The 23297-nt window shown below is 43.6% G+C and overlaps 2 protein-coding genes across 4 annotated transcripts in view; one reads left to right on the top strand and one right to left on the bottom strand.

Annotated features, from left to right (window-relative positions):
- si:ch211-152p11.4 (regulator of G-protein signaling 8) lies at positions 1–17684 on the bottom strand. 2 transcript variants are annotated; one of them, XM_061760964.1, is made up of 6 exons: positions 17514–17684; positions 16587–17088; positions 13518–13567; positions 13226–13359; positions 4891–5057; positions 1–1328 (listed from the first exon to the last, which is right to left on the bottom strand). In XM_061760964.1, exons 2-6 carry the CDS (start codon positions 17064–17066, stop codon positions 1158–1160), a joined length of 1002 nt encoding a protein of 333 aa, XP_061616948.1. In that variant the 5' UTR covers positions 17067–17088; positions 17514–17684; the 3' UTR covers positions 1–1157. The 2 variants fall into 2 exon arrangements, with proteins under 2 accessions (XP_061616948.1, XP_061616947.1); XM_061760963.1 differs by having other exon boundaries at positions 16587–17091; positions 17514–17682.
- A 450-nt stretch (positions 17685–18134) lies between these two features.
- The window catches only part of bag6l (BCL2 associated athanogene 6, like), a 34023-nt gene continuing 28860 nt past the window's right edge, over positions 18135–23297 (top strand). For both annotated transcript variants that reach the window (XM_061760959.1, XM_061760960.1), the window contains exons 1-6: positions 18135–19048; positions 19157–19274; positions 20144–20352; positions 20484–20555; positions 20637–20759; positions 22867–23042. In XM_061760959.1, coding sequence (XP_061616943.1) covers positions 18968–19048; positions 19157–19274; positions 20144–20352; positions 20484–20555; positions 20637–20759; positions 22867–23042 — 779 coding nt within the window. In that variant the 5' untranslated portion in view covers positions 18135–18967. The remainder of the gene's footprint in view (positions 19049–19156; positions 19275–20143; positions 20353–20483; positions 20556–20636; positions 20760–22866; positions 23043–23297) is intronic.

The following is a 23297-nucleotide window of genomic DNA, read 5'->3' as shown; positions in this document are numbered from 1 at the left end:
TTGGAACTACTGATAACTGGTCAGTTGCAGGCACTTTATTATTGGAGGTAAAATATTACACCATGTATTTGTCCAAAACAAACAAACAAAAATCTTAACACTAATTTTTCAGTTTTATTGTAAATATTTACAAGTAATGTGTTAGGGCAGGAGTGTTTTTCTGTAAATGTAGGACAGGTTTCTAGATCAACTTAATGAGGAACAGCGCGGACCTCCACCAAGGCTGAGCAATCCTAATTTGCACCAGCAATAGAGTGCCCCATCGTTCTGGTACATAAATTCGCATGCATTTGTCATTAAAAGTTCATCATACATGGAACTACAAGAACAATTAGGCAAAAGCTTGCCTGAGTACTCCAACTTCCTCCTTCATTACAAAAACATGCGGCAGGCTATTTCGAGTACTACTCTAAATTGTACAAAGGTATGTGAGTGTGGATGTTTTTTTCGTGCCTGCCCCCGGATACCAAACCAGGGTGTACAGGAGCCTCCCTTTTCGATGAAGTCAGCCAAGATAGGCTACAGTTACTCATGACTCAAATGACGACAGGAAAATGGATTGATAATAGAGGTGTGGGGTGGGGGGGGGGGGGGGGGTAGTAATCTTACAAGAATAAAGTCATGACATTATCAGCACAATATCCGTGGTAAACTGAGGACTGCTGGGAATGTGGTCAACTTTTTTCCTCTCACAATTATCAGTATGAGCAGTTTAATTTCATTCATATTGTTCAAATGTTGAAACAGAAATCGCCCCTTTTGGTGCATTTGTTCGTCATGAACCATTTTTTGAAACAAATATATCATTTTACAACCCAATTAATGTACTGTAGGACAGTCGGTACAGACAGACAGGAGCTGCTGGGCTCTGACTGTTGCATACTGTACATCTGTATGGGAATTTGGACATTTATTTTTAAAATTTGAATTTTATTCTTGTAATATCACCACATTTGTGTCACATAAAATAACACTTATTTTCATAATATTACAAATAATGCTAACATTACAACTTTATTCTTGACTTTTTTTTTTTTTTTTTTTTTTTCCCCCCCCCTTCGTACTTTGCTGTCTGTATTATTTAAGTAGGAAATCCAGGAAGTACCGGAGGCCATCCCTACTGCATTCACAGTCTGCGTGCAATAAGCATGCGGATGCTAGTCGGCCTCCCGCAGTAAGGAGAGGTAGATGGTGGACTGGAGGAAGCGGGGGTAACAGTCCATGTCCAGCAGCCAGTAGATGCGCTTCTGGGCATGGTACAGAGACGTGTGAGAGGGAGCCTGCAGCAACTGGATGGTGAGATCTCTGGTCTTGCAGTCCAAGTTCACCTAGAGAAAGACAGCGTGGTGATTGTGAAAAGATCCTTAATCAGATACCCGCATAAGTCCACAGGTCCCTTGCCATCTGTACAGCTGGTGAGTCTTCACAAAATTAACTCATCGACTGCCAGTTCCGAATTTGCCAGCCATTTGAAAACATTTTGACTGATCTTTCAAGACCCACAGAATATTGTTCTCCTCTTTCTTATAGTGAAGAACTTTCTTTCACCATCATCTTTTTGTTTTTTACAGTTGGCTGTTCTTTAGTAATCAGCAGTAGAAGATAGGTTGCTTTCACCTCAAACACCGGTTTCTGACCAAAAAAGCGGAGAAAAGAAGGTTTTTGAGAAAAGAATCATGTCAAGCAGAACAGTGACTTTGACGCTAATATCTAACGCATCAAACTGTAAAACAACAAAACAAGACTGAGGAAGCCCTTTTGATGGCAAAATGATGTATTTCCAGATATACAACAACAAACACATCGTGATCAATGCTATATGAGCGCATTGCCTGAGTGGAACATCAGTGGCTTTTTCCCACGGTGTTTGTCATTCACTCCATGAACTGCGTCATGTTTCTCACGATCGCAACACACACTTTCAACTACCGACTGTGATACAAACTATTTATATCATACATAGCACATATTTCTAGGACGGCGTGAGGTGCCCAAACGTGTCCGACTTCCAACGTGTCGACATTTCTCTCCCTCATAATCGAGGTGACAAGCTGAGATTCACTCAGCCACTGTGCGGCTGGTCCCATTTTCCTATTGTTGCATCGTTATGACCCACTTTCACAGAAGTTAAAAAAAAAAATAAAAAAAAAAAGATTTGATTTGTTTAAAAAAAATAGCCTCTGAAAACATTTGTACAGTATGTTATATTCTTAAATGAGTTTGCTGTGCCGCCAAAGGCATATTGCTTGCCATGACGTCCGCCCTGTATTTGTTTACAGAGTCAACTCATGGCGAGAGAATAAGGACGTAACATTTCTTGTTGCTTTCCTATAATGTTCTGTGTGGAACTTAGTACACCTCTGTAGTGTATGGGAAAATAAACATCTGAATAGGAACATATGTAAATTTTTGTTCACGAGCTGTCTGCGACCCACCCGCAATCGGTCCAATTTTGGGTCCTGAACCACTGCTATACACAATAAACAGTATGCCTTTATAAAATGCACTTAAGATGAATCCAAATATATCCGCAATATATCCTGTATGTTTTCATACAGGCACGGAAATGGTCAGCAAATATAATTTTCCGTCCCTACTATTTTACTTAAGTAAAATACGTATGATGAAAACATTTAATCATAAATTGTGGTCTCCCTTCAAACAAAAACACACAATTATGCCATTCAATTTTTCTATGTAGTAAACGTATGTTGTTTTTATGGCCCTTCAATTGATGTCCCGAAGGCAAATTTTCAGTTTTCATTTTTGTCAATAGAAATGCACCTCCATTATTGGTTAGATTTAATTAAAGTCTCTCTAAATGTAAATATAGAGCGATGGAAACAGCAGTTTATATCATTTGTGTGTCCCCAATATCTCATTCCACCCTGTTAGTCTGTGAAGATGTTAAGCTGTATATTCAACTTAGGCAAAATTAGGATTAAAGTAAACTAAATAATAAAAAAATAAATCACACACCTGTTTGATATAAAACGGCTGAAATAAGTATTTAACGTCACGAGACGTTTTTCTCACGAGATATACTTCCAAAGGTGCTATTGACCTGAACATTTCACCAGATGTTGGGAACAACCCAAGTAATCCATACATACAAAGAAAGTAGAGCGAGTCAAAAGTCTGAAATGTGAGTCAAGACACATCTCATGTTGCTTAAGACCAGAGTGCTGTCTCAAGAACATTGCAAACTAAATGATGGCATTGGTTCCAGGTGCATAGCTAAGCTTCTGAACGTTCCAGTGAGCACGGTTGGGGCCATAATACTGTACGTAAGTGGAAAGCCAATCATAATACCAGAAATTTGCCTCGATCAGGTGCTACTTGCAAGATTTCTGACAGAGTGCAAAGAATAATCAGAAGTGTTGTCCAAGAACCAAGGACCACCTGTGGAGAGCTTCAAAAAGACCTGGAATTAGCAGGTACTGATGTCACAAGGAAAACGGTGAGTAATGCACTCCGCCGCCATGGCCTGTATGCACGCTCACCCCGCAAGACCCCATTGCTGTCGAGGCTTGTTTAAAACATGTCAAAGCTCGTTTAAAGTTTGCTGAACAACATTTGGACAAGCCAGTTAAATACTGGGAGAATATAGTCTGGTCGGATGAGAGTAAAATTGAACTGTTTGGATGCCATAATGCACCACGTTTGAAGAGAAACGGAACTGCACATCACCCTAAAAATACCATACCAACAGTGAAGATCAGAGGTGGGAACTTGATGGTGTGGGGCTGCTTTTCAACAAATGATACTGGTAAACTTCACATTATTGAAGGAAGGATGAATGGACAGACATTCTTGACAAAAATCTGCTGCCATCTACGAGGGTGGACATTTCAGCAGAATAATGATCAAAACATACTGCCAAGCAAACTCTCAATTGGTTTCAAAGAAGAAGAAAAAAAAGCTGCTAGAGTGGCCCAGCCAATCACTTGATTTGAATCCAATCGAAAATCTATGCAAAGAACTGAAACTCCAGGTCTATAAGAGAAGCCCACGGAACCGTCAAGATTTGAAGACTGCTGGTATGGAAGAATTCACACTGTTAGTCATAGTATTTTTTTTAAATAAGTTAAATATCTAAAATGTTTTGCATGTTGTGTATAATAATTTGCATATTTCTATGTGCAAATGTCCATCATTCAATGATGCATTTTGCTGCCACTCATGGTAGATTTTCATGATCTGGTCTGTTAACCAATCAGTTAAATTCCATTCTGACACTTCAGTAGATTATCTTGTTTATCTCATGTCTCAATGCAATGCGATCCTACCATTAAACTAGGTATTTAGAACAGGTAGTTAAACTGGTGCACTAAAGTGGGCCTTGAGTGTGTATACTTATTGTTTCCTAAACCTTTGTGGTTGTGTCATTTACCTGCTAAAACCATGTACAGATATACAAATCAAATAATCAGTACTTCCAGGAGTATGGTCATGGCCACAAACAACAATAGCAAGGAGCTCTGGGGAGGAAGAAAAAGGCCAGAAACAAGGCAGGCACACTTAAGAAAAACAAACTGTGGAAGCAGAAATTCTAAAGTTGCCCGAAATGTTGTACACTTTGGAATTCGACCGACATTTCCGTGAAAATATGCCTCACAGGTCGTTCAAAAACTAGCTGGTCAACTGGCATTTTGCGTGAAAAACCAACATGTTTGGCAAGCATCAAAGGAGCCCTGTGTCTCTCCTCAACCCAAAACTACGCTGAAGACGCAGATTTAGAGAGCTGGTTATTTATTTAATGCCGATGGAAACAATTGTTTTGCACTAACTGCTGTTAAGACTTGACGACACAAAAAGACACCATGAACTGACACGATGTTCCTTTCACGTTACAGTGAAGCTCACACAGACATCAAAGCGGGCCTTTACCTCCCGAGGTGAACCAGGTCGGATGTAGGTAGCGCAGATGTCCTTTGCCCTCTTCTGCAGGCTGAAGTTGTTGGACGAACGTTGGTACTGCTCACAGGCTTGATAGAATTGCAGATTTTCTTCACTGAACTCGGAACGCAGGAATGCCCCAAACACTGAAATCCCAGCTGAGGAGAGGAGGAGAAATATTAGTTTGAGTTTTAACTCAAAAGTCACAATACAAATTTCAACAGGAACGTGTCAAGCCAAATAAGGGCGTCGCAAGCCAAACACTCCAGTGGGACTCTCCCTTCTTTACTTGAGCTGTCTTCCAACTTGCTTAATGAGTACCAGCACGTTAGTGCTCCCACTTAGCGGTGATAAGAAGTCACTAGGGTCTGAGGGCATGAGGCCAAACACAGAGGCACCGATACATCACTTCCATCAAATTAAAAAGCAAACTAGTGTAATTCTACCTGGCTTTGTTCAATTCATTCTCAAAAATGTTGTTGTGGCTGGCACGGCATTGCCACCAGTACAATGAGAGCACAAGTTGTTCTTATGACATCATTCTTTGTTTTGGTTTCAACTGCCTTTTTGTTGTTTTTTTGGGGGGGGGCAATATTTCAACACGGGAGTCACAATGGGTGGTTGTGAGTCAGACACAGAAATAATAACCTGGGTTATTATTCAAAATCAGACATTACACAGTGGAAAGGGAATAAAAGCAACAAGCAGCCAATTATTTTTTTCGAATACCCATGCACACGTACACACAAATGGGCTTTCCCTTTTTTGCACTTTTCTACTTGAAGTTATTCAAAGTTTAAAATGTCACCTTAATCACATAATGATTAATAGTGGTGGTTGCCATTGCCAATGCAGGAAAGCTGGGCCCTTCAAGTTAAGGCCACTACAACGTGAGCCAAAGCTCACCTTTTATTGCTCAACAGTCATTTGAGAATGTAAATGTTTGGATTCAGTCAAGTGAACCGGAACTCCTTAGAGAAACTCGGAAGTAGTGACTGTATGTCCAGTTGAAGTATGCCAATCCCTCGTCAGAGTGGTCCCCTTCCATTTTTTGGAAGTTTGCGCCGCTGGCTGCTTGGGTACACGGGAGTTGACTATGTGCGGGAAACGTGCAACACGTCACGTGTCACGACGTCATTGCCCCAGACGGCTGTTAAATATTTCGCCTTTTCTCGATATTGTACTTAGTCGTTTAGTTATGGATAGTTAAGAATATAGTGCGTGTTGTCTGTTTTATTAGTCGTTACTAAAACAAAGTCTGAAAATTGGTCTCCACCTATGACGTGCACCGTGATTGAATCAAGTGTCCTGGTTATTGACTTGCCTCATGTTCCCAAGCACTGTAGTTTATTCATGAGAAATATATGTTGCCTGACGATAAATAGGATAGTATGCAAATGCATGTTAAACTCTTGGTTCTCGTGAACAAAAAAAAGTAACTATTGGCAGCTGAATCAAAGTCATTGTAATCTGACTACTCTAATATAAAAAGCAACGCGTTAGATTAGTTATGATGTCACTGGACCACATTTTGGGAGTAACGCGTTACCGACATCATTGCCCGGTGGGCATGGAGCAACGGGAGTTGCACATCAAGCAAGAATGGGAATGAAGTCCACCTCCATAGCTTCAACAATTATTGTCCTCTGCTCCCAAACGCTTATTGAGAGTTGTTAAAAGGAAAGGTGATGTAACACAATGGTAAACATGCCCCTGTCCAAGCTTTTTGGGAATGTGTTGCACGAATCAAATTCAAAATGAGGGAATATTTGCACACACAAAAAAACAATAACATTCATCACTTTGAACATTAAATATCTTGTCTTTGTGGTGTATTTCAATTGAATATAGGTTGAAAAGGATTTGCAAATCGTTGTATTCTGTATTTTACACAATGTCCCAACTCCATTGCGATTCGAGTTTGTAAACATTGCACAGGTGTGAATGTGAGTGTAGGTTTAGCCTCTCAGCCAAAGTCAGCCGGGATAGGCTCCAGCTCACCCACAACCCAATCGAGGTCAAGAGGAATAGAGAACGGATGGATGGATGGATGGATGATGTAGCGATAGTTTTATGATGATGACGATAGTTTGAATCTGGACCAGAATATTTTCTTTCAAACTGTTTTGGACTATGAACAAATCGAACAAACATCTTAGAACAAATCCTGTTTGATCATGGCGGTGTCACTGCATCTGCATTCTTCTGTGTAATCTAAGTACGTATCTACAATGAAATACGACAAATGAATTGAAAAAAAAACAAAACAAATAAACTGCACCTTCATTCACAGCCAGGCCGCAATTCATCATTATCATTATTACAGAGTGACACAAGTAAATCACACTTTACATTTTAGTGGTGGCCAAAGACGTGTACATTGTCTGTAACCAGAGGGTTGAAGCAGAACCCATCTAGTTTTGAGGAGACTGGTGATAAGGATTTCGCAAGATGGACAATATCCAAAATCACTAGGAGACAGAAATGTAATCCAGGACTCTACCTACGTCAACGTGCAGGTATTGCAAGGTACTCAATAACCAGTGACGTCATGAGATGTCGACATCACTTCGGCAACTATCGTAATCTGACTAGATTGACCCTCGATTGAGTGGGTGGGGTCCTCAGCCGCCGCGGTGCGGCCACAGCAATTACAGGACACTTCTGTCAGTCTTTGTGCATGTAAAACGGTATCAATTTACTTGCATGTATCCGCAGGCGCACACCCCGAGGACTATTTCACTGGGTGTGGGGTCACGCACTTACGGCAACAAATAACTCATGAATATGCAAATCGCTTGTGTATCCCCTCACTTATACTCTCGTCCTGTAGACTTTTCTAATTTACAATAGCTAATGCCACCACACTTCAGTTGTACAGCCGGGTTCACGACCCTTGTCCTGTTCTATCTTGTCCTGTCCTTCCCTCACAGGGTGTAGCACTACAGCCCCATGCAACACTCATATTTCATGTTTCATTGTTGTAGATGATGTCAGATTTACTTCTCTCATCCTGTTTACAATTAGTGCTTTGTCTTCTGTCTTTGTTTCTCTCTCCCTTCTAGAAACTTTGTCTGATTCTCAATAAACCTCAATGATAATACCACAGCGGAAGCCTAAAAACTCCACTGTGACACAGTAAAACTGTTCCGGCATAAAAGGGATACAGATCTTCCATCATGCTTGACCTAACAGCCGAACAGGACAACAACAACAAAAAATTGAAGCTAGACTAGGCTCGCTTACTGCCAAAGTCAGTCAGTTACATATCAGACTGCAGAATTCCCTGTCTACGTAATGTGCAAGTACATAACTTATTAAAATGAGCCTCCAACTAATAGTGCCTTCAGTGACCTGAGATACACTCACTGGCCACAATATTAAGAACACCTGCACAATCCAATGATTCAGTATCAAATTAGTTTACCTCCTTCATGTATCCGAAGTAACCAAATTCTTATAATAATCTCTCGGAACGTTGCCTTGCACTGCAAACTACAACTGTATCAAAATGTCAGTTATTAATTAATAATGTTATTATTGTGGGTGTAATGTACTTTGCAGTGGGGTAGAACTACCGTACATTACATTATACGCTACTAAGGGATGTGCTTCATATTTTGGCTCTGATTATGACAGCGCTCTGATGCTGACACTGTCAAATTATTACCAACATAGTTTAAAAAAAATGAAAAAAACTGCTCAACTGATTTTCACATGCAAGCAATGGAGAGATTTCAGAGTAAAGGGGTGGAGCTCCATCGCCCTGAGCTGAGTTCAGATATTTTGGTTGCATTCGTCAAGGAGAAGCACTCTAGGCAAATAGCTAAAGAGTAAACATTTCTGGATGAAGCTGCAAATCAGTGTATCCAGTACTGTACTTTTTATGTGCTTTTACAAATGTGCTAGTATGGAAAAATGTGATCAAACTGTGCAATTTGTGTTACAATTCCTCATCCACTGTTCTTGTTCTGTCTGCCTTTAAATGGAAAATGATTTTATATAATTGAAATTTAAATTACCTGGAGGTGGGGCTCGAAGGTGAGCGCATGGTACAGCCCGAAAGAGTAATGTGGATCCCCCTTCCCATAGGCTCACCACCTGGAGGGGCCATTGGGGTTGTGTGCAATGTGAGCTGAGCGGTGGCCGGGGCGGGGACCATGGCGATCCGATCCGCGGCTACAAAAGCTGGCTCTAGGGACATGGAATGTCACCTCTCTGGTAGGGAAGGAGCCCGAGCTGGTGTGTGAGGTCGAGAAGTTCCGACTAGATATAGTTGGGCTCGCCTCCACACACGGCTTGGGCTCTGGTAACGTCCTCTTGAGAGGGGTTGGACTCTCTTCCACTTCGGAGTTGCCCACGGTGAGAGGCGCCAAGCAGGTGTGGGTATACTTACTGCCCCCCCTGCTCGGCGCCTGCACACTGGGGTTCACCCCGGTGGACGAGAGGGTAGCCTCCCTCTGCCTTCGGGTGGGGGGACGGGTCCTGACTGTTGTTTGTGCCTATGCACCAAACAGCAGCTCAGAGTACCAACCCTTTTTGGAGACCTTGAAGGGGGTGCTGGAGACTGCTGGGGACTCCATCGTTCTGCTGGGGGACTTCAATGCTCATGTGGGCAATGGGTAGTGAGACATGGAAGGGAGTCCCCCACATCCAGGGGGAGGCGGTGGACATTGAGTCAGAGTGGGCCATCTTCTGTGCCTCCATTGCTGAGGCGGCTGACCAGAGCTGTAGCCGTAAGGTGGTCGGTGCCTGTCGTGGCGGCAATCCCCGAACCCGTTGGTGGACACCAACGGTGAGGGATGCCGTCAAGTCCTATCGGGCCTTTTTGGCCTGTGGGACTCCTGAGGCAGCTGATGGGTACCGGCTGGCCAAGCGGAATGCAGCTCTGGTGGTCGTTGAAGCAAAAATTCGGGTATGGGAGGTTTTCGGTGAGGCCATGGAGAAAAACTTCCGGACGGCTTCGAGGAAATTCTGGTCCACCGTCCGGCGTCTCAGGAGAGGAAAGCAGTGAACCACCAACACTGTGTACAGTGGGGATGGGGCGCTGCTGACCTCGACTCGGGACGTTGTGAGTCGGTGGGGAGAATACTTCGAAGAGCTCCTCAATTCCACCGACACGCCTTCCCATGAGGAAGCAGAGTGTGGGTTCACTGAGGCGGGCTCTCCTATCTCTGGGTTTGAGGTCACCGTGGTAGTTAAAAAGCTCCTCGGTGGCAAGGATGAGATTCGCCCAGAGTTCCTAAAGGCTCTGGATGTTGTGGGGCTGTCCTGGTTGACACGCCTCTGCAACATCGCATGAACATCGGGGACAGTGCCTCTGGAATGGCAGACTGGGGTGGTGGTCCCCCTTTTTAAGAAGGGGGACCGGAGGGTGTGTTCCAACTACAGGGGGATCAAACTCCTCAGCCTCCCTGGTAAGGTCTATTCAGGGGTGCTGGAGAGGAGGGTCCGTCGGGAAGTCAAATCTCAGATTCAGGAGGAGCAGTGTGGTTTTCGTCCTGGTCGTGGAACAGTGGACCAGCTCTACACCCTCGGCAGGGTCCTCGAGGATGCATGGGAGTTCGCCCAACCAGTCTACATGTGTTTTGTGGACTTGGAGAAGGCGTTCGACCGTGTCCCTCGGGGAGTCCTGTGGAGGGTGGTTTGGGAGTATGGTGTACCGAACCCCCTGATACGGGCTGTTCGGTCCCTGTACGACCGGAGTCAGAGTTTGGTCCGCAAATCCGGCAGTAAGTCGGACTCGTTTCCGGTGAGGGTTGGACTCCGCCAAGGCTTCCCTTTGTCACCGATTCTGTTCAGAACTTTTATGGACAGAATTTCTAGGCGCAGCCGAGGCGTAGAGGGGGTTCGGTTTGGTGGCCTCAGTATTGCATCTCTGATTTTTGCAGATGATGTGGTTCTGTTAACTTCATCAAGCCGTGACCTCCAACTCTCACTGGAGCTGTTCGCAGCCGAGTCTGAAGCGGCTGGGATGAGAATCAGCACCTCCAAATCTGAGACCATGGTCCTCAGTCGGAAAAGGGTGGCGTGCCCTCTCCAGGTCGGGGATGAGATCCTGCCCCAAGTGGAGGAGTTCAAGTATCTTGGGGTCTTGTTCACGAGTGAGGGAAGAATGGAACGGGAGATCGACAGGCAGATCGGTGCAGCGTCTGCAGTGATGCGGACTTTGTATTGGTCCGTTGTGGTAAAGAAGTAGCTAAGCCAAAAGGCGAAGCTCTCAATTTACCGGTCAATCTACGTTCCTACCCTCACCTATGGTCACGAGCTGTGGGTCGTGACCGAAGGAACAAGATCCCGGAGACAAGCGGCCGAAATGAGTTTCCTCCGCAGGGTGTCCGGGCTCTCCCATAGAGATAGGGTGAGAAGCTCGGTCATCCGGGAGGATCTCAGAGTAGAGCCGCTGCTCCTCCACATCGAGAGGAGCCAGATGAGGTGGCTGGGGCATCTGATTTGGATGCCTCCCGGACACCTCACTGGTGAGGTGTTCCGGGTGAGACCCCGGGGACGACCCAGGACACGCTGGAGAGACTACGTCCTTCGGCTGGCCTGGGAACGCCTCGGGATCCTCCGGAAGAGCTGTATGAAGTGGCTGGGGAGAGGGAAGTCTGGGCGTCTCTGCTAAAGCTACTGTGGTAGAAAATGGATGGATGTTCGGAGCTGTTCCATCTTATTTCATTAGGTTTTATCTATTCATCTCTATTTACTATCTTAACATTATATTTAATTTTTTTCATAATAATTGGAAAAGGCTCAGTTATGCATGACACCAACCTAAAAAACTGAAATAAAACGCCCGGAAAACACCGCTGGCTTCTCTGTGCCCAAGCTCATCTGACTGTGGAAGTGTGCGCTGTGGTCTGATGAGTCCACATTTCAAATTGTTTTTGGAACTCATGGACGTCGTGTCCTCCGGGCCAAGAGGAAAAGGACCGTCCATTATCAGCGCAAAGTTCAAAAGCCAACATCTGTGATGGTATGGGGGTGTGTTAGTGCCCATGGCATGGGTAGCTCGCACATATGTGAATGCGCCGTTCATGCTGAAAGGTACATAGAGGTTTTGGAGCAACATATGATGCCATCCCAGCAATGTCTTTCTCAGGGACGTCCCTGCTTATTTCAGCAAGACAATGCCAAGTCACATTCTGCACGTGGCAACTAACCAACAGGAGACCTGTCTGTCTCCTATTGAAAATGTGAGGCACATTATGAAGCACAAAATACAATAACAAATACCCCAGACTGTTGAGCAACTGAAGTTGTACTTCAAATGAGCATGTAAAAGAATTGCACCTACAAAGCTTCGACAATTAGTGTCCTTTGCTCCCAAACGGTAATTGAGTGTTGTTAAAAGGAAAAGTGATCTAACTCAGTGGAAAACACGCCCCTGTCCCAGCTTTTTTTGCAGGCATCAAATTCAAAATGAGTGAATATTTGCAAAAGCACAATAAAGTTTAGCAGTTTGAACATAAATATCTCGTCTTTGTAGTGTATTCAATTGAATATAGGTTGAAAACAGATGCAAATTATTGAATTCTGTTTTTATGTATATTTTACACAACGTCCCAACTTTAGTGGAATTGGGGTTTGTAGAATGTTGCCTTTACCCAAGAACAATAATTCCTCGAGTTGGTTGGGTGAAAACCATAGCTATGTTTTCAGCTTCCGTTGTATAGTGTTAGCATTCTGTGAATTAATGATCTACCCATTTCATGTCATGCAATGCGGTTTGCATTCATTTCATAAGAAAAAAATTGATCGTATACAACATGCTTTAGACATAGGATGTTAATTACTGCATAGTAGAAAATTGTAAACTGGAGAGTGCTGACAAGAAACATCTGTAGATGAACTAAACTGGGGCCATATTATAGTCCTGTTACTTTGCAAAAACTTCAACTAACAAATCAAAACCAGACAAAGCTAATTAATGATTGTTTTTTATATTCCAATTTCACTATGATATTTATTCTATGATGTTAGAATATATTTCTAAAAATATTACTTCTGAAACCCAATTTAATGGCACCTAATGTCTGAATAGGACCTACAAAGGGTGAAGGGTCATAAAAATAATGAGAAGGAATTAACATTTAAACAATTATTCAAAGAGATTATACTTTCAAAAAGTTAATCAACTACACAATGCTTCTAAAAGGTTCACCAGGACCGAGTAGTTATGAGATTATCTAATAAGGTTTTGGATCGTGATGCAGGAAGTAATCTCAGTGGATGCACATTCCAGAGAGAGAATAGAAAAGCAAAAACAGCTCAATTAGCTTGTGCCGGCCTTCCCAAAAAAATCTTTGAATAGACGAGCACTCACTCTGACTGGCCAGCAGGCAGTCCAGGGACTCGGCCCATTTTTCCATTTCCACTCGATTTAACTTGTACTTCTGACTCTGGCCCACCTGGCTCCACTGACGCATGAAGAGCAAACGTGACCGCCTCTCTTTGGCACTGTGGATCACAACACAACAGAGACCAAAAATCAAGTCTCCACAGCTTGAAACCAACACTGAGCTGACACAAAGTCCTTGATGTCTTCCTTCGTGTGTGTGTGTGTGTGTGTGTGTGTCTTCCATCTGAAGGGACAAGACACAATCCATAATTCTTACCTGTCTTTTTGTTCTGTGTTTGAAAGGTTGGAGTTTGAGGAATGGGGACTCTGAAAGACATCACATATTTACATGCAAGTTGGAAGCCTTAAAGGTTGCAATTATAAATGGTTTACTGTAATACATGCAATATTAGTTTACACTTCTAAAGGAATGTTAACAGAATAGACAAACTGAAGCGGGAAAAATAAATGATGAGGCTTAATTTTTTACCCTTTGCTGTGACACTCATATTTAACTCGGGTGCTGTCCATTTCTTCTGATCATCCTTGAGATGGTTCTACACCTACATTGGAGTCCAGCTCTGTTTGATTATACTGATTGGACTTGATTAGGAAAGCCACACCCCTGTCTCTATAAGACCTTACAACTCACAGTGCTTGTCAGAGCAAATGAGAATCATGAGGTCAAAGGAACTGAGCTCAGAGACAGAATTGTAGCAAGGCACAGATCTGGCCAAGGTTACAAAAACATTTCTGCTGCACTTAAGGTTCCTAAGAGCACAGTGGCCTCCATAATCCTGAAATGGAAGACATTTGGGAGGACCAGTACCCTTCCTAGAGCTGGCCGTCCGGCCAAACTGAGCAATCAGGGGAGGAGAGCCTTGGTGAGGGAGGTAAAGAAGAACCCAAAGATCACTGTGGCTGAGGTCCAGAGATGCAGTCGGGAGATGGGAGAAAGTTCTAGAACGTCAACCATCACTGCAGCCCTCCACCAGTCGGGGCTTTATGGCAGAGTGGCCCGACGGAAGCCTCTCCTCAGTGCAAGACACATGAAAGCCTGCATGGAGTTTGCTAAAAAAAAAAAAAACATCTGAAGGACTCCAAGACGGTGAGAAATAAGATTCTCTGGTCTGATGAGACCAAGACTGAACTTTTTGGCCTTAATTCTAAGCGGTATGTGTGGAGAAACCCAGGCACTGCTCAGTTCCAACAGTGAAGTATGGTGGTGGCAGCATCATGCTGTGGGGGTGTTTTTCAGCTGCAGGGACAGGAAGACTGGTTGGAAAAGATGAATGCGGCCAAGTACCGGGATATCCTGGACGAAAACCTTCTCCAGAGTGCTCAGAACCTCAGACTGGGGCGAAGGTTCACCTTCAAAAAAGAGAATGACCCGAAGCACAAAGCTAAAATACCGAAGAAGTGGCTTCAGAACGGCGTGACTATTTTTGAATGGCCCAGCCAGAACCCTGACTTAAACCCAATTGAGCATCTCTGGAGAGACCTGAAAATGGCTGTTCACCATCCAACCTGACAGAACAGGGGAGAATCTGCAAGGAGGAATGGCAGCTGATCCCCAAATCTAGGTGTGAAAAACTTGTTGCATCATTCCCAAAAAGACTCGTGGCTGTATTTGCTCAGAAATGTGCTTCTACTAAATACTGAGCAAAGGGTCTGAAATACTTACGGCTGTGTGATATTTACATTTTTCTTCTTTTAATAAATCTGCAAAAATGTCAACAATTCCGTTTTTTTCTGTCAATATGGGGTGCTGTGTGTACATGTGGGAAAAATTTTTAAAATGATTTTAGCAAATGGCTGCAATATAACAAAGAGAATGTCAGACAAGCAGATGTCATTCTCCCCTTTTCCTCAAAAATAATCAAATAATATAGTTTGTAACATACACATTTTAATGATGTACAGGTGAGACCGGTTAGCACATCGGCCTCACAGTTCTGAGGTCGAGGGTTCAAATCTGGGCTGTGTGGAGTTTGCGTTTTCCCCCAGTGCCTGCGTGGGTTTTCTCTGGCGACTCCGGTTTCCTCCCATATTCCCAAAACATGCACGGTAGGTTAAGTGAAGTGAATGTGAGGATGAATGGTTGTTTGTCCATTTGCATGATGAATATACCTGTACTTCGAGAGACTTCTTTTATAATTTCGTGAGGAAATTTTAATTTTGAAATTTTGAATTTATGGCAAAAGGCGGAGGACTGTGGTTGTGTCAGCCCACAGTGCTATTAGCACTGATGATGAGGAGGAAGACGATGGGGTGAGGGTCAGAGGGGCATTGTGGCCAAATGTTTTGGCAGTGACTAAAGTTTTGTTTCCCTAACTTTGCCGTTTCCGCCCTTTTAAAGAACAGGATGCATGATTATAGTAGCTACATGCAGGAAAAACTAAAAGTACATTCTGCAAAAAAGTTATTATTTTTTTAATCTGTGGGGGGGGGGGGGGGGGGGGGGGGAAGGCCATTTTTACAAAAATGTTTTCCTCTACTTTCTGCTCTGTGTTTTGGACACCCCTGGTTTGGCCTATTATATACGCTTAATTGGTGGATTGCTGCAGGTATGGGTGTCCCTTTGCAAGGTTTTCCTCTTCCCACAGAGGAACGCTGCAGCACTGACAGCTTTAGGACTTGTCCCGGTTGGTTCTGAACTTCTTACATTTACGGAAGGCCACTGAGCTCACTGGGAGTGTCAACGCAGCAGAGGTTTTTCGAGCTGCACCTTGAGACAATCCTGTGTCGGAGGTCTACAGACAGTTTCTTTGATTTCATGCGTGGTTTGTGCTCTGACATGCACTGTCAACTGTGGGATCTTATTGAGTCAGGGTTGCGCTGTCTCAGAAATCATGTTTAATCAACTGAATTTACCGCAGGTGGACTCTAGAAAGTGTGAGGAACATCTCAATGAAGATCACTGGAAACAAGATTCACCTGAGCTCAAATTTGAGCTCCACAGGCAAATGCTGCAAATAATTATGTAAATCTGCAAAATGTTCGAATCAAGGCAACTGGACCGTTCTTGTTCGTTGAAGATGTTTCAGTTCTAAATTTCCAGTGTTGAGTCTCTCTATTTATGCCATAGAAGTATAGAAGTAAAGAAGCCTTTTGGAATAAAGGTGAAATGTCTTCGTCAAAAAAGAAAAGTCCAGGTGCCTTGAATCGACCTTTGTGGATTACCATGACCTGGATGACTGAGAAAGTACACAAACTTCTGTACATGTGATTAATTAGTTGTTGTTGTTGGGTTTTTTTCCCCATGTTGTTTTGAGGCAAAAATGAATGAAATGTGGACAAAGTCAAGCGTGGTGAATACACAATGCAAGTCCTATTTGGGACCTACCTGACTGAACAGACTCTTGAGGTGCAGTTTAGCAGCTGACAGTTTGGCTCGATGCTGGGATTTGAGGGGGAATGGATTGGACGACGACGAAGCAGATGGAGAAGGTAGGTCATCTCTTTCTACGCTCTCTGTGCTTCCCTTTGCAGCCGGGGCCAGTTGGCTATCACTGTAGGCCCTGTAGCAGTCGCCGATGGGACACACTTCGAGTTGGCTCTTGTTCTTTTTCTCCAGGTCTCTCAGGTTCTCCACGCTGACACTGTGCTCCTTAATCAGCTCTCTCTTTCCAGCCTGAGAAGGACTTGGCTCCTGAACGATAGGAGGCTCCTCTGCATCCACCTCATCGTCAGCAACACGAGGTGTGTATGTGCCAGATTCCCGGCGGTTGTCATATTCTGTTCTCTTGAGGTTCACCTTCCTCAATGAGAAGAAATCGAGATCCAGGAGGGATCCCTCGGAGCTGAATCGACGCAGAGCGGCCATGACAGATGATGACAAGAGGGAACTGCTGCAGAAAAAATGAAAAGAAAAAGAAAAAAGAGGAGTCAAGGTATGAAAAACTCGAGCGAGAGAGTTCCTTTCAGGCACCGATTGTTGAGTGAAACAGCTTGTTGGTGTTTGGGGAAGTGGTGAAATTGGACAATGAGTCACAGAAGGACTTGCTCCACATTGGCAAGCAAGTGAAGAAGCAGCAGGTATTATTCACTTAGTAAATGTTAGTTCCTCCAAATAATCACTATGTACACCGCAACATAAAGCACCATCAAAAGCTACACAAATAGCCATTATAGCATGCTTTGTGAACGAGCCTTGGGTTATGTAAAAATGTAGGCTAACAAACAAATAGTCATAAAAAGTCCGTTTTTGGTCACTTCAGTCCCAGTAGTAGGGATTATAAAATGACCAATGAAACGTGTTTCCTGAGATTACCTCTTCTTCCAGGTGTTTTAGGCTCTTTCCATTGTGGATCTTAAAGGTTCCTGCTTGTCTCGTGGGCGGAACTTGCACTAATCCAAGGCTCAGAGTCCACCCAAAAAAACTTCACTTCACTTCACGTCGCCAAAAGCTCTTCAGTTCAACCAGCATCGCTCCTGTGGCTTCTGTGGGTGTGCGGCTTCGTCACATTAGGACTTCCCTCCTCCGAAATGACGTCAGCATTCATTGACGCGAGGAAAAGTTTGGCGAAGTATTTCCACTGACACACTTTGAGATGTGCAGTAACAGCTTCCTCCCCGCCACACCTTGACGTCTGTCTCAACTTGTCGACGAGGACACAACAGCACCCGGAGTCATAAACAATGAAGAAAAAATCTAATTCTTTAGCTTCTACCGTAAAGAAATGACCGCACCATGATATAGTTGGTGGACAACTATTTTATCTGTCTTCATCTATCTTAAATGTAGCAAATAAACCGATGTTTTTAATACATTCCATGTCGACATAAATTGCTATTTCAATAATTCGATAATGCGACAAAATAAATTCTACATTAACGAAAAAACGCCTGCTATGACGTCATTTTTTACGTTACAGCGCATTGATATGGATTAGTTTATTCGACGCGCCACTAGATACGCGTGCCTACGGTAACGCAAAGCTAGAAAGGTCAAAGTCGTCGTAGCATTCCTTGTGTACAACAGCAAGAAATCCGAAAAGCACCAAAGATGCCGGTCCATTGTGCTACATACAGTGGCATACAAAGCGGTACAATTACGAAAAGGGAACTTGGAGTAACATTTCACAAGTATACTTATAGCTTTTTTCAAATGTTCTTTATTAATAGCTCAAAGAGTAAATCTAACGTAAATCGGCAGAGAAATGAGCACGTTACGACTTAATTTCAATGTCCTTGCATTACCTTTGATGGGAATGTTGCCCTTACAAACATGGCCGCCACGGAGGCACGCTAGTTAGCCGTGTTACCACAGCGCGCTGGTGTTTCTAGTCTTTATTTCTACGTAACAGTGTGTTATTTTTGGAACTAGCTGCTACTTACCTCTTGGACCAGCACTGCGAGCGCTAATTACCAAATGTGTCCCTTTTAAAATAAAACGCGGTTTGTTGATGTATAATTGAAATGCATTACTTTTATCTGGAGCTAAAATAATCTCGGACAAACGTGTAATTTGTTATTTTGCTCATTCCCGGTGGCTGGCATACGCTTGTTAGCTCGCGCTAACGGGCTAATAACAATAACATGGCTCGTGTGTTGCACTCATCCTGGTACAACATGCTATTCTGTACGGCTTGATCGTAGATAGCTTTTATTTGTTTTATTTGTAGCAACTGCTGATTTAGCTTTCCAAATGCCAAAATTAGCAATTTAGTCCTTAAAATATAGTTGGGGTTATTTAAAAAAAAAAAAAAAAAAAAACACGGTAATATGGCGGAGTCAACTGGTGTAACTGATGTCACAGTGAAGACTTTAGACTCACAGAGTAGGAGCTATAAAGTCAGAGGCGAGGTAATGCTGCTATACCTTGACTCGTGTTCTAGTTGGTGTGCCCTTCATCCTTCCTATCCCGTTATGCCAGGTTTGCTTGACTGCCTTGTTCCCTTCGTTGTCCATTAGTTGACAGTGAGACAGTTCAAGGAGCACATAGCATCATCAGTGGATATCCCAGTAGACAAGCAGAGGCTCATCTACCAGGGCAGAGTGCTACAAGATGACAGAACGCTGACTATGTACAGTAAGTAACTCAAACCTCAAGATTAGATGAGATGCACTAACAACATGGACGGTTATTGGAGTCAGATGCATTCCACACTGAGATAAAAACCCTTTTGCGAACATCCATCCATCCATTTTCTGAGCCGCTTCGCCTCACCAGGGTCGCGGGCGTGCTGGAGCCTATCCCAGCTATCATCGGGCAGGAGGCGGGGTACACCCTCAACTGGTTGCCAGCCAATCGCAGGGCACATACAAACAAACAACCATTCGCACTCACATTCACATCTACTGGCAATTTAGAGTCCTCAATTAACCTGCATGCATGTTTTAGGGATGTGGGAGGAAACTGGAGTGCCCGGAGAAAACCCACGTAGGCACGGGGAGAACATGCAAACTCCACACAGGCGGGGCCGGGGATCGAAGAAGAATCATCATCTTTTATTGTCATGAACATGCATGCATGCACACGAAATATGTTCTCTGCATTTAACCCATCACAGTGAACACATACACATGTTAGTGGAACACACTGGAGCAGGGGGCAGCTGAAGCGCCCGGGGAGCATTTCGGGGTATCAGTGCCTTGCTCAAGGACACCACAGCCGTGAGTCCGGGGGATGTTGGCGGATGGTCCAGTCGGGGTCTTGAACCTAGGTCCCCCACGGTGGCAGGCGATGATCTTAACCAGTCGTCCACCGTGCCGCCTTTTTGCAAACATACTGTATCTACATTAGGGAATATTGATAGTTGAGGAAATTGCAGTACTACAATACCTTGAAAGGAGCAAAGTTTCCAATCAATACTGCCTTACATTTTACCGCTTTGAAAGGTCAAAGTGATTTAACCGGCGTGTCCTGTTGCTGTGTTTACTTAAATATTTCTCGCTCAGATGTGGATGGGAAGGTCATTCATCTCGTAGAGCGTGCCCCACCTCAAACCACCGTGACTGGCTCAGGGGGCGCAGATGTATCCAATGAAGGGGAGGATGACAGCAGCAGCCATGTTGCCACCTCCCCAGTGCCACCCCAAGAGCGCAACGGCAACAGTTACGTGATGCTTGGGACTTTCAACCTCCCTGTCAACATTATGGAACCTCAGGTGCTGTTGACATTGCTAATCTTGGTCATCTGCTGAGCCAGCACTGGTCCATATAATTTTACAGCATGATGTCAAATGAATTATGTTAGGGAAATGACATTTGCCTTGGACACCTGCATTTTGTTTTCTAGATGTCTGCTCAGCAGATGATGCCTGGAGTAGGTGAGTCCGAAAGAAACGCCAGGGTCAGCACCAGTGCGGGGGTAAAGCTGCATTATTATCATCAATCTTTTCCAATACAACCACGTTCATTCTGTAAAACTGTCGGGTGTTTGGATGTGTAGCGCAATGGCTCAGTGGATGTGCGGATTAACTTGGACCAGTCGGTGCAGAGTGAGGCTCGGGTGGGGGTGCAGCTGGCTGAGAACCTGCTTCGGCACGCTCAGATTCTGATCAGCAGGCTGGAGGTACTGTCTTCTTCTTTCCAGAGCGTTGTCTGCAGCCCGGTCAGCATTGCAAATGAGAGCCCGTTCTCAATTGCCTTATCTCAATCGATAAAGGGAAGATACATAAATCAGTAAATAAATAGATTGTCACTGTATGCTCACCACTCACTGTTTTTTTTTCTTCTAATTGTTACAAACAGAAAAGTTTGTTTTTAGCATGACACAAGAGAATTTAAAATAAGAACAAAACCAAGCAATGCTCTATCAAGTTGAATTGACTTGGACGTCAATTTATTACACACACCCGACACTCACGGTTTGATAATGACATAGTGCATAATAAGTAAACTGTGAATATGAAATAAGCATAAATGTCAAATAACACACATTCAACGAACTACTGGTTACATAAACACACATTAACAACAAAGATCTTTTTTTTTAGTGGAATAATTCAAATTTGCATGTCACAATGAATTATGGGAACCGCGCCGCCCAAGCTACCGCCGAGATACAGCTAACGCGGCTAAATACGATGCCGAGCCGCGTCTCGCGTCCGTTGTCAACGCAGCACGGGTCACTAATCATCGCCTGAATGACCGCAAATCAACTCCACTTTTAGACAAGTGTCGTATCGCGAAGGACAGGCGGAAGATTGGACGGGAGAAAGACTCCGTGCTATCGTGATGTCGCAAAACACCAAAATAAGTGCTGGGTGGTACAGTACATTTGTTCCGTTGGTCTGGCTGGAACCGTGTAATAGTGGAGATTAGCCAGCTTTGAAGAGCAAAATAGCAGGCAAATTAATATGTGTTTATTGAGGAAAATACTATAATATACGATGCTAGACTCCCCGTACAGGGTCCAGAAACCACAAACGAAGTAGTACGTCACCGCTGCGGCCTCACTTGAGAAGATGGACCTATGATTTAAAAGTACATTTCTAGAATAAATCTGTATAATCTAAGATGACCTTTATTAGTCCCACCACGGGGAAATTTGCATCATTTCAGCAGCAACAGTGAATACAGGAAATACAAAAAGAGCATGCAAGACAAGACATTTGGCTGCAAATGCATCTGCCATTACACAGTTGATGCAATAAATGCATTCAAATATTGAAGCCATAATTTATAAATGATTACAATCATAGAGTAATGATTATGTTGTGTAATTGAACAGTATGCAGATTTTTGTTATCCTCTAATATAATTACTGCAATAACTGTCCCGCGCTAATGTTCTTGACGTAATTTAAAAAAATATGGAAATTCAGACACATTTTTATAGCTGGGAAGCTCTGCAGTCATAGCCATAAATGCAATTTTACTAATCATTGTCATAATTTTATAATTAATAATTAGCAGGTATTCTTTTTGTTTTGTTTATATATATATATATTTCAAGTGGAAAGCTCTTTGTGTTGCATTTCTTTTGTATGAAAGGCACGTACAAATAAAGTTTGATAAAAATGTCTTTTTGGTGTTTCGGTTTTTTGGCCTTGGATTCCTCAGTTTTGGTTTTCGGTTTCGAACTCGAATTTTTCATTTCGGCGCATTGTTACTCACCAGTTACAAATACAAGATTGGTGTGTTTCCTGACTACAAATAAGAATCCCTGGCTGGATTTACACCACAGTGTTGAAGTGACAAAATGCAGATTATATTGCTCTCAAGTGGCAAACTCCCAACTCCAAGACACGGCAATGATGTCAAAATGTTCAAATATTTTGTGCAGATGGATGAGCACGTGTGCTGCCAATTTTGAGTTGTAGTTGCATTGTGATTAGGGATGGGGCAGAACGTATACATCTTCCTGGTGAGAGCGCAAGCAACATTCCGGAGTCGCTGCCACTGGTCTGCCTCGGCAGTCTTGGCTACGCCACCGCCAGTGAGATAGTCCCTTAAGACAATCTTTGTTTAGAATTTGTTCCTTCTTTTTGAGATGCAAATGAACTGCTGAGTCTGGACCCAAAGAGGCTGCCCTCCCATGTCGTACATAGCACTTCTCACAACACTGCACTGTGTAAACAACATGCTGAGTTTGCGTCTCGGGATTTTGTCATTGCGGTGAATCCGTTTTTGTCTGAGGGTGTTGCTAGGTTTGAAGTGCACCGTTATGCTTTCCAGGGTGATTCCAGTTCCCAGACAGAAACAGAGGCACAGCAGTCCTCGTCGTCCTTGCCAGCATCGTCCTCCTCAACCAGAATGGCTGTCGAATCACAGTCTATGGAGACCGAGCCTTCTCCTTCTTCGTCATCGTCAACCTCCACACAAACTGAAGGAGCACACAACACACGACCCAAGTAAGTTGACTCCAAAAGTGTCAGTGGTAGCAACAAGTGTCGTGGTGGTTTACAGATGCAAAACGTTAACGGTTGAACATGATTTTGGGGTGCTGTTGTGTTGACGCGTGCGACGGTATGTGGGGTGCATTATAGAAGGTAAAATACCAACTTGAACAAAGCGGTGTTTGGAATCTCAAACAAGATGGTGTTTTTTTTCTTTGGTTTGTTTTTCCTGAAATGTCGTCATTTTGGAGGTGGGGGGGATTCCGCCCA

Source organism: Phyllopteryx taeniolatus, chromosome 21, assembly GCF_024500385.1.
Source record: "Phyllopteryx taeniolatus isolate TA_2022b chromosome 21, UOR_Ptae_1.2, whole genome shotgun sequence".
NCBI classification, from domain to species: domain Eukaryota; kingdom Metazoa; phylum Chordata; class Actinopteri; order Syngnathiformes; family Syngnathidae; genus Phyllopteryx; species Phyllopteryx taeniolatus.
Note: the sequence above shows the minus strand (reverse complement) of the source record. Positions and strands in the feature narration are given on the sequence as shown.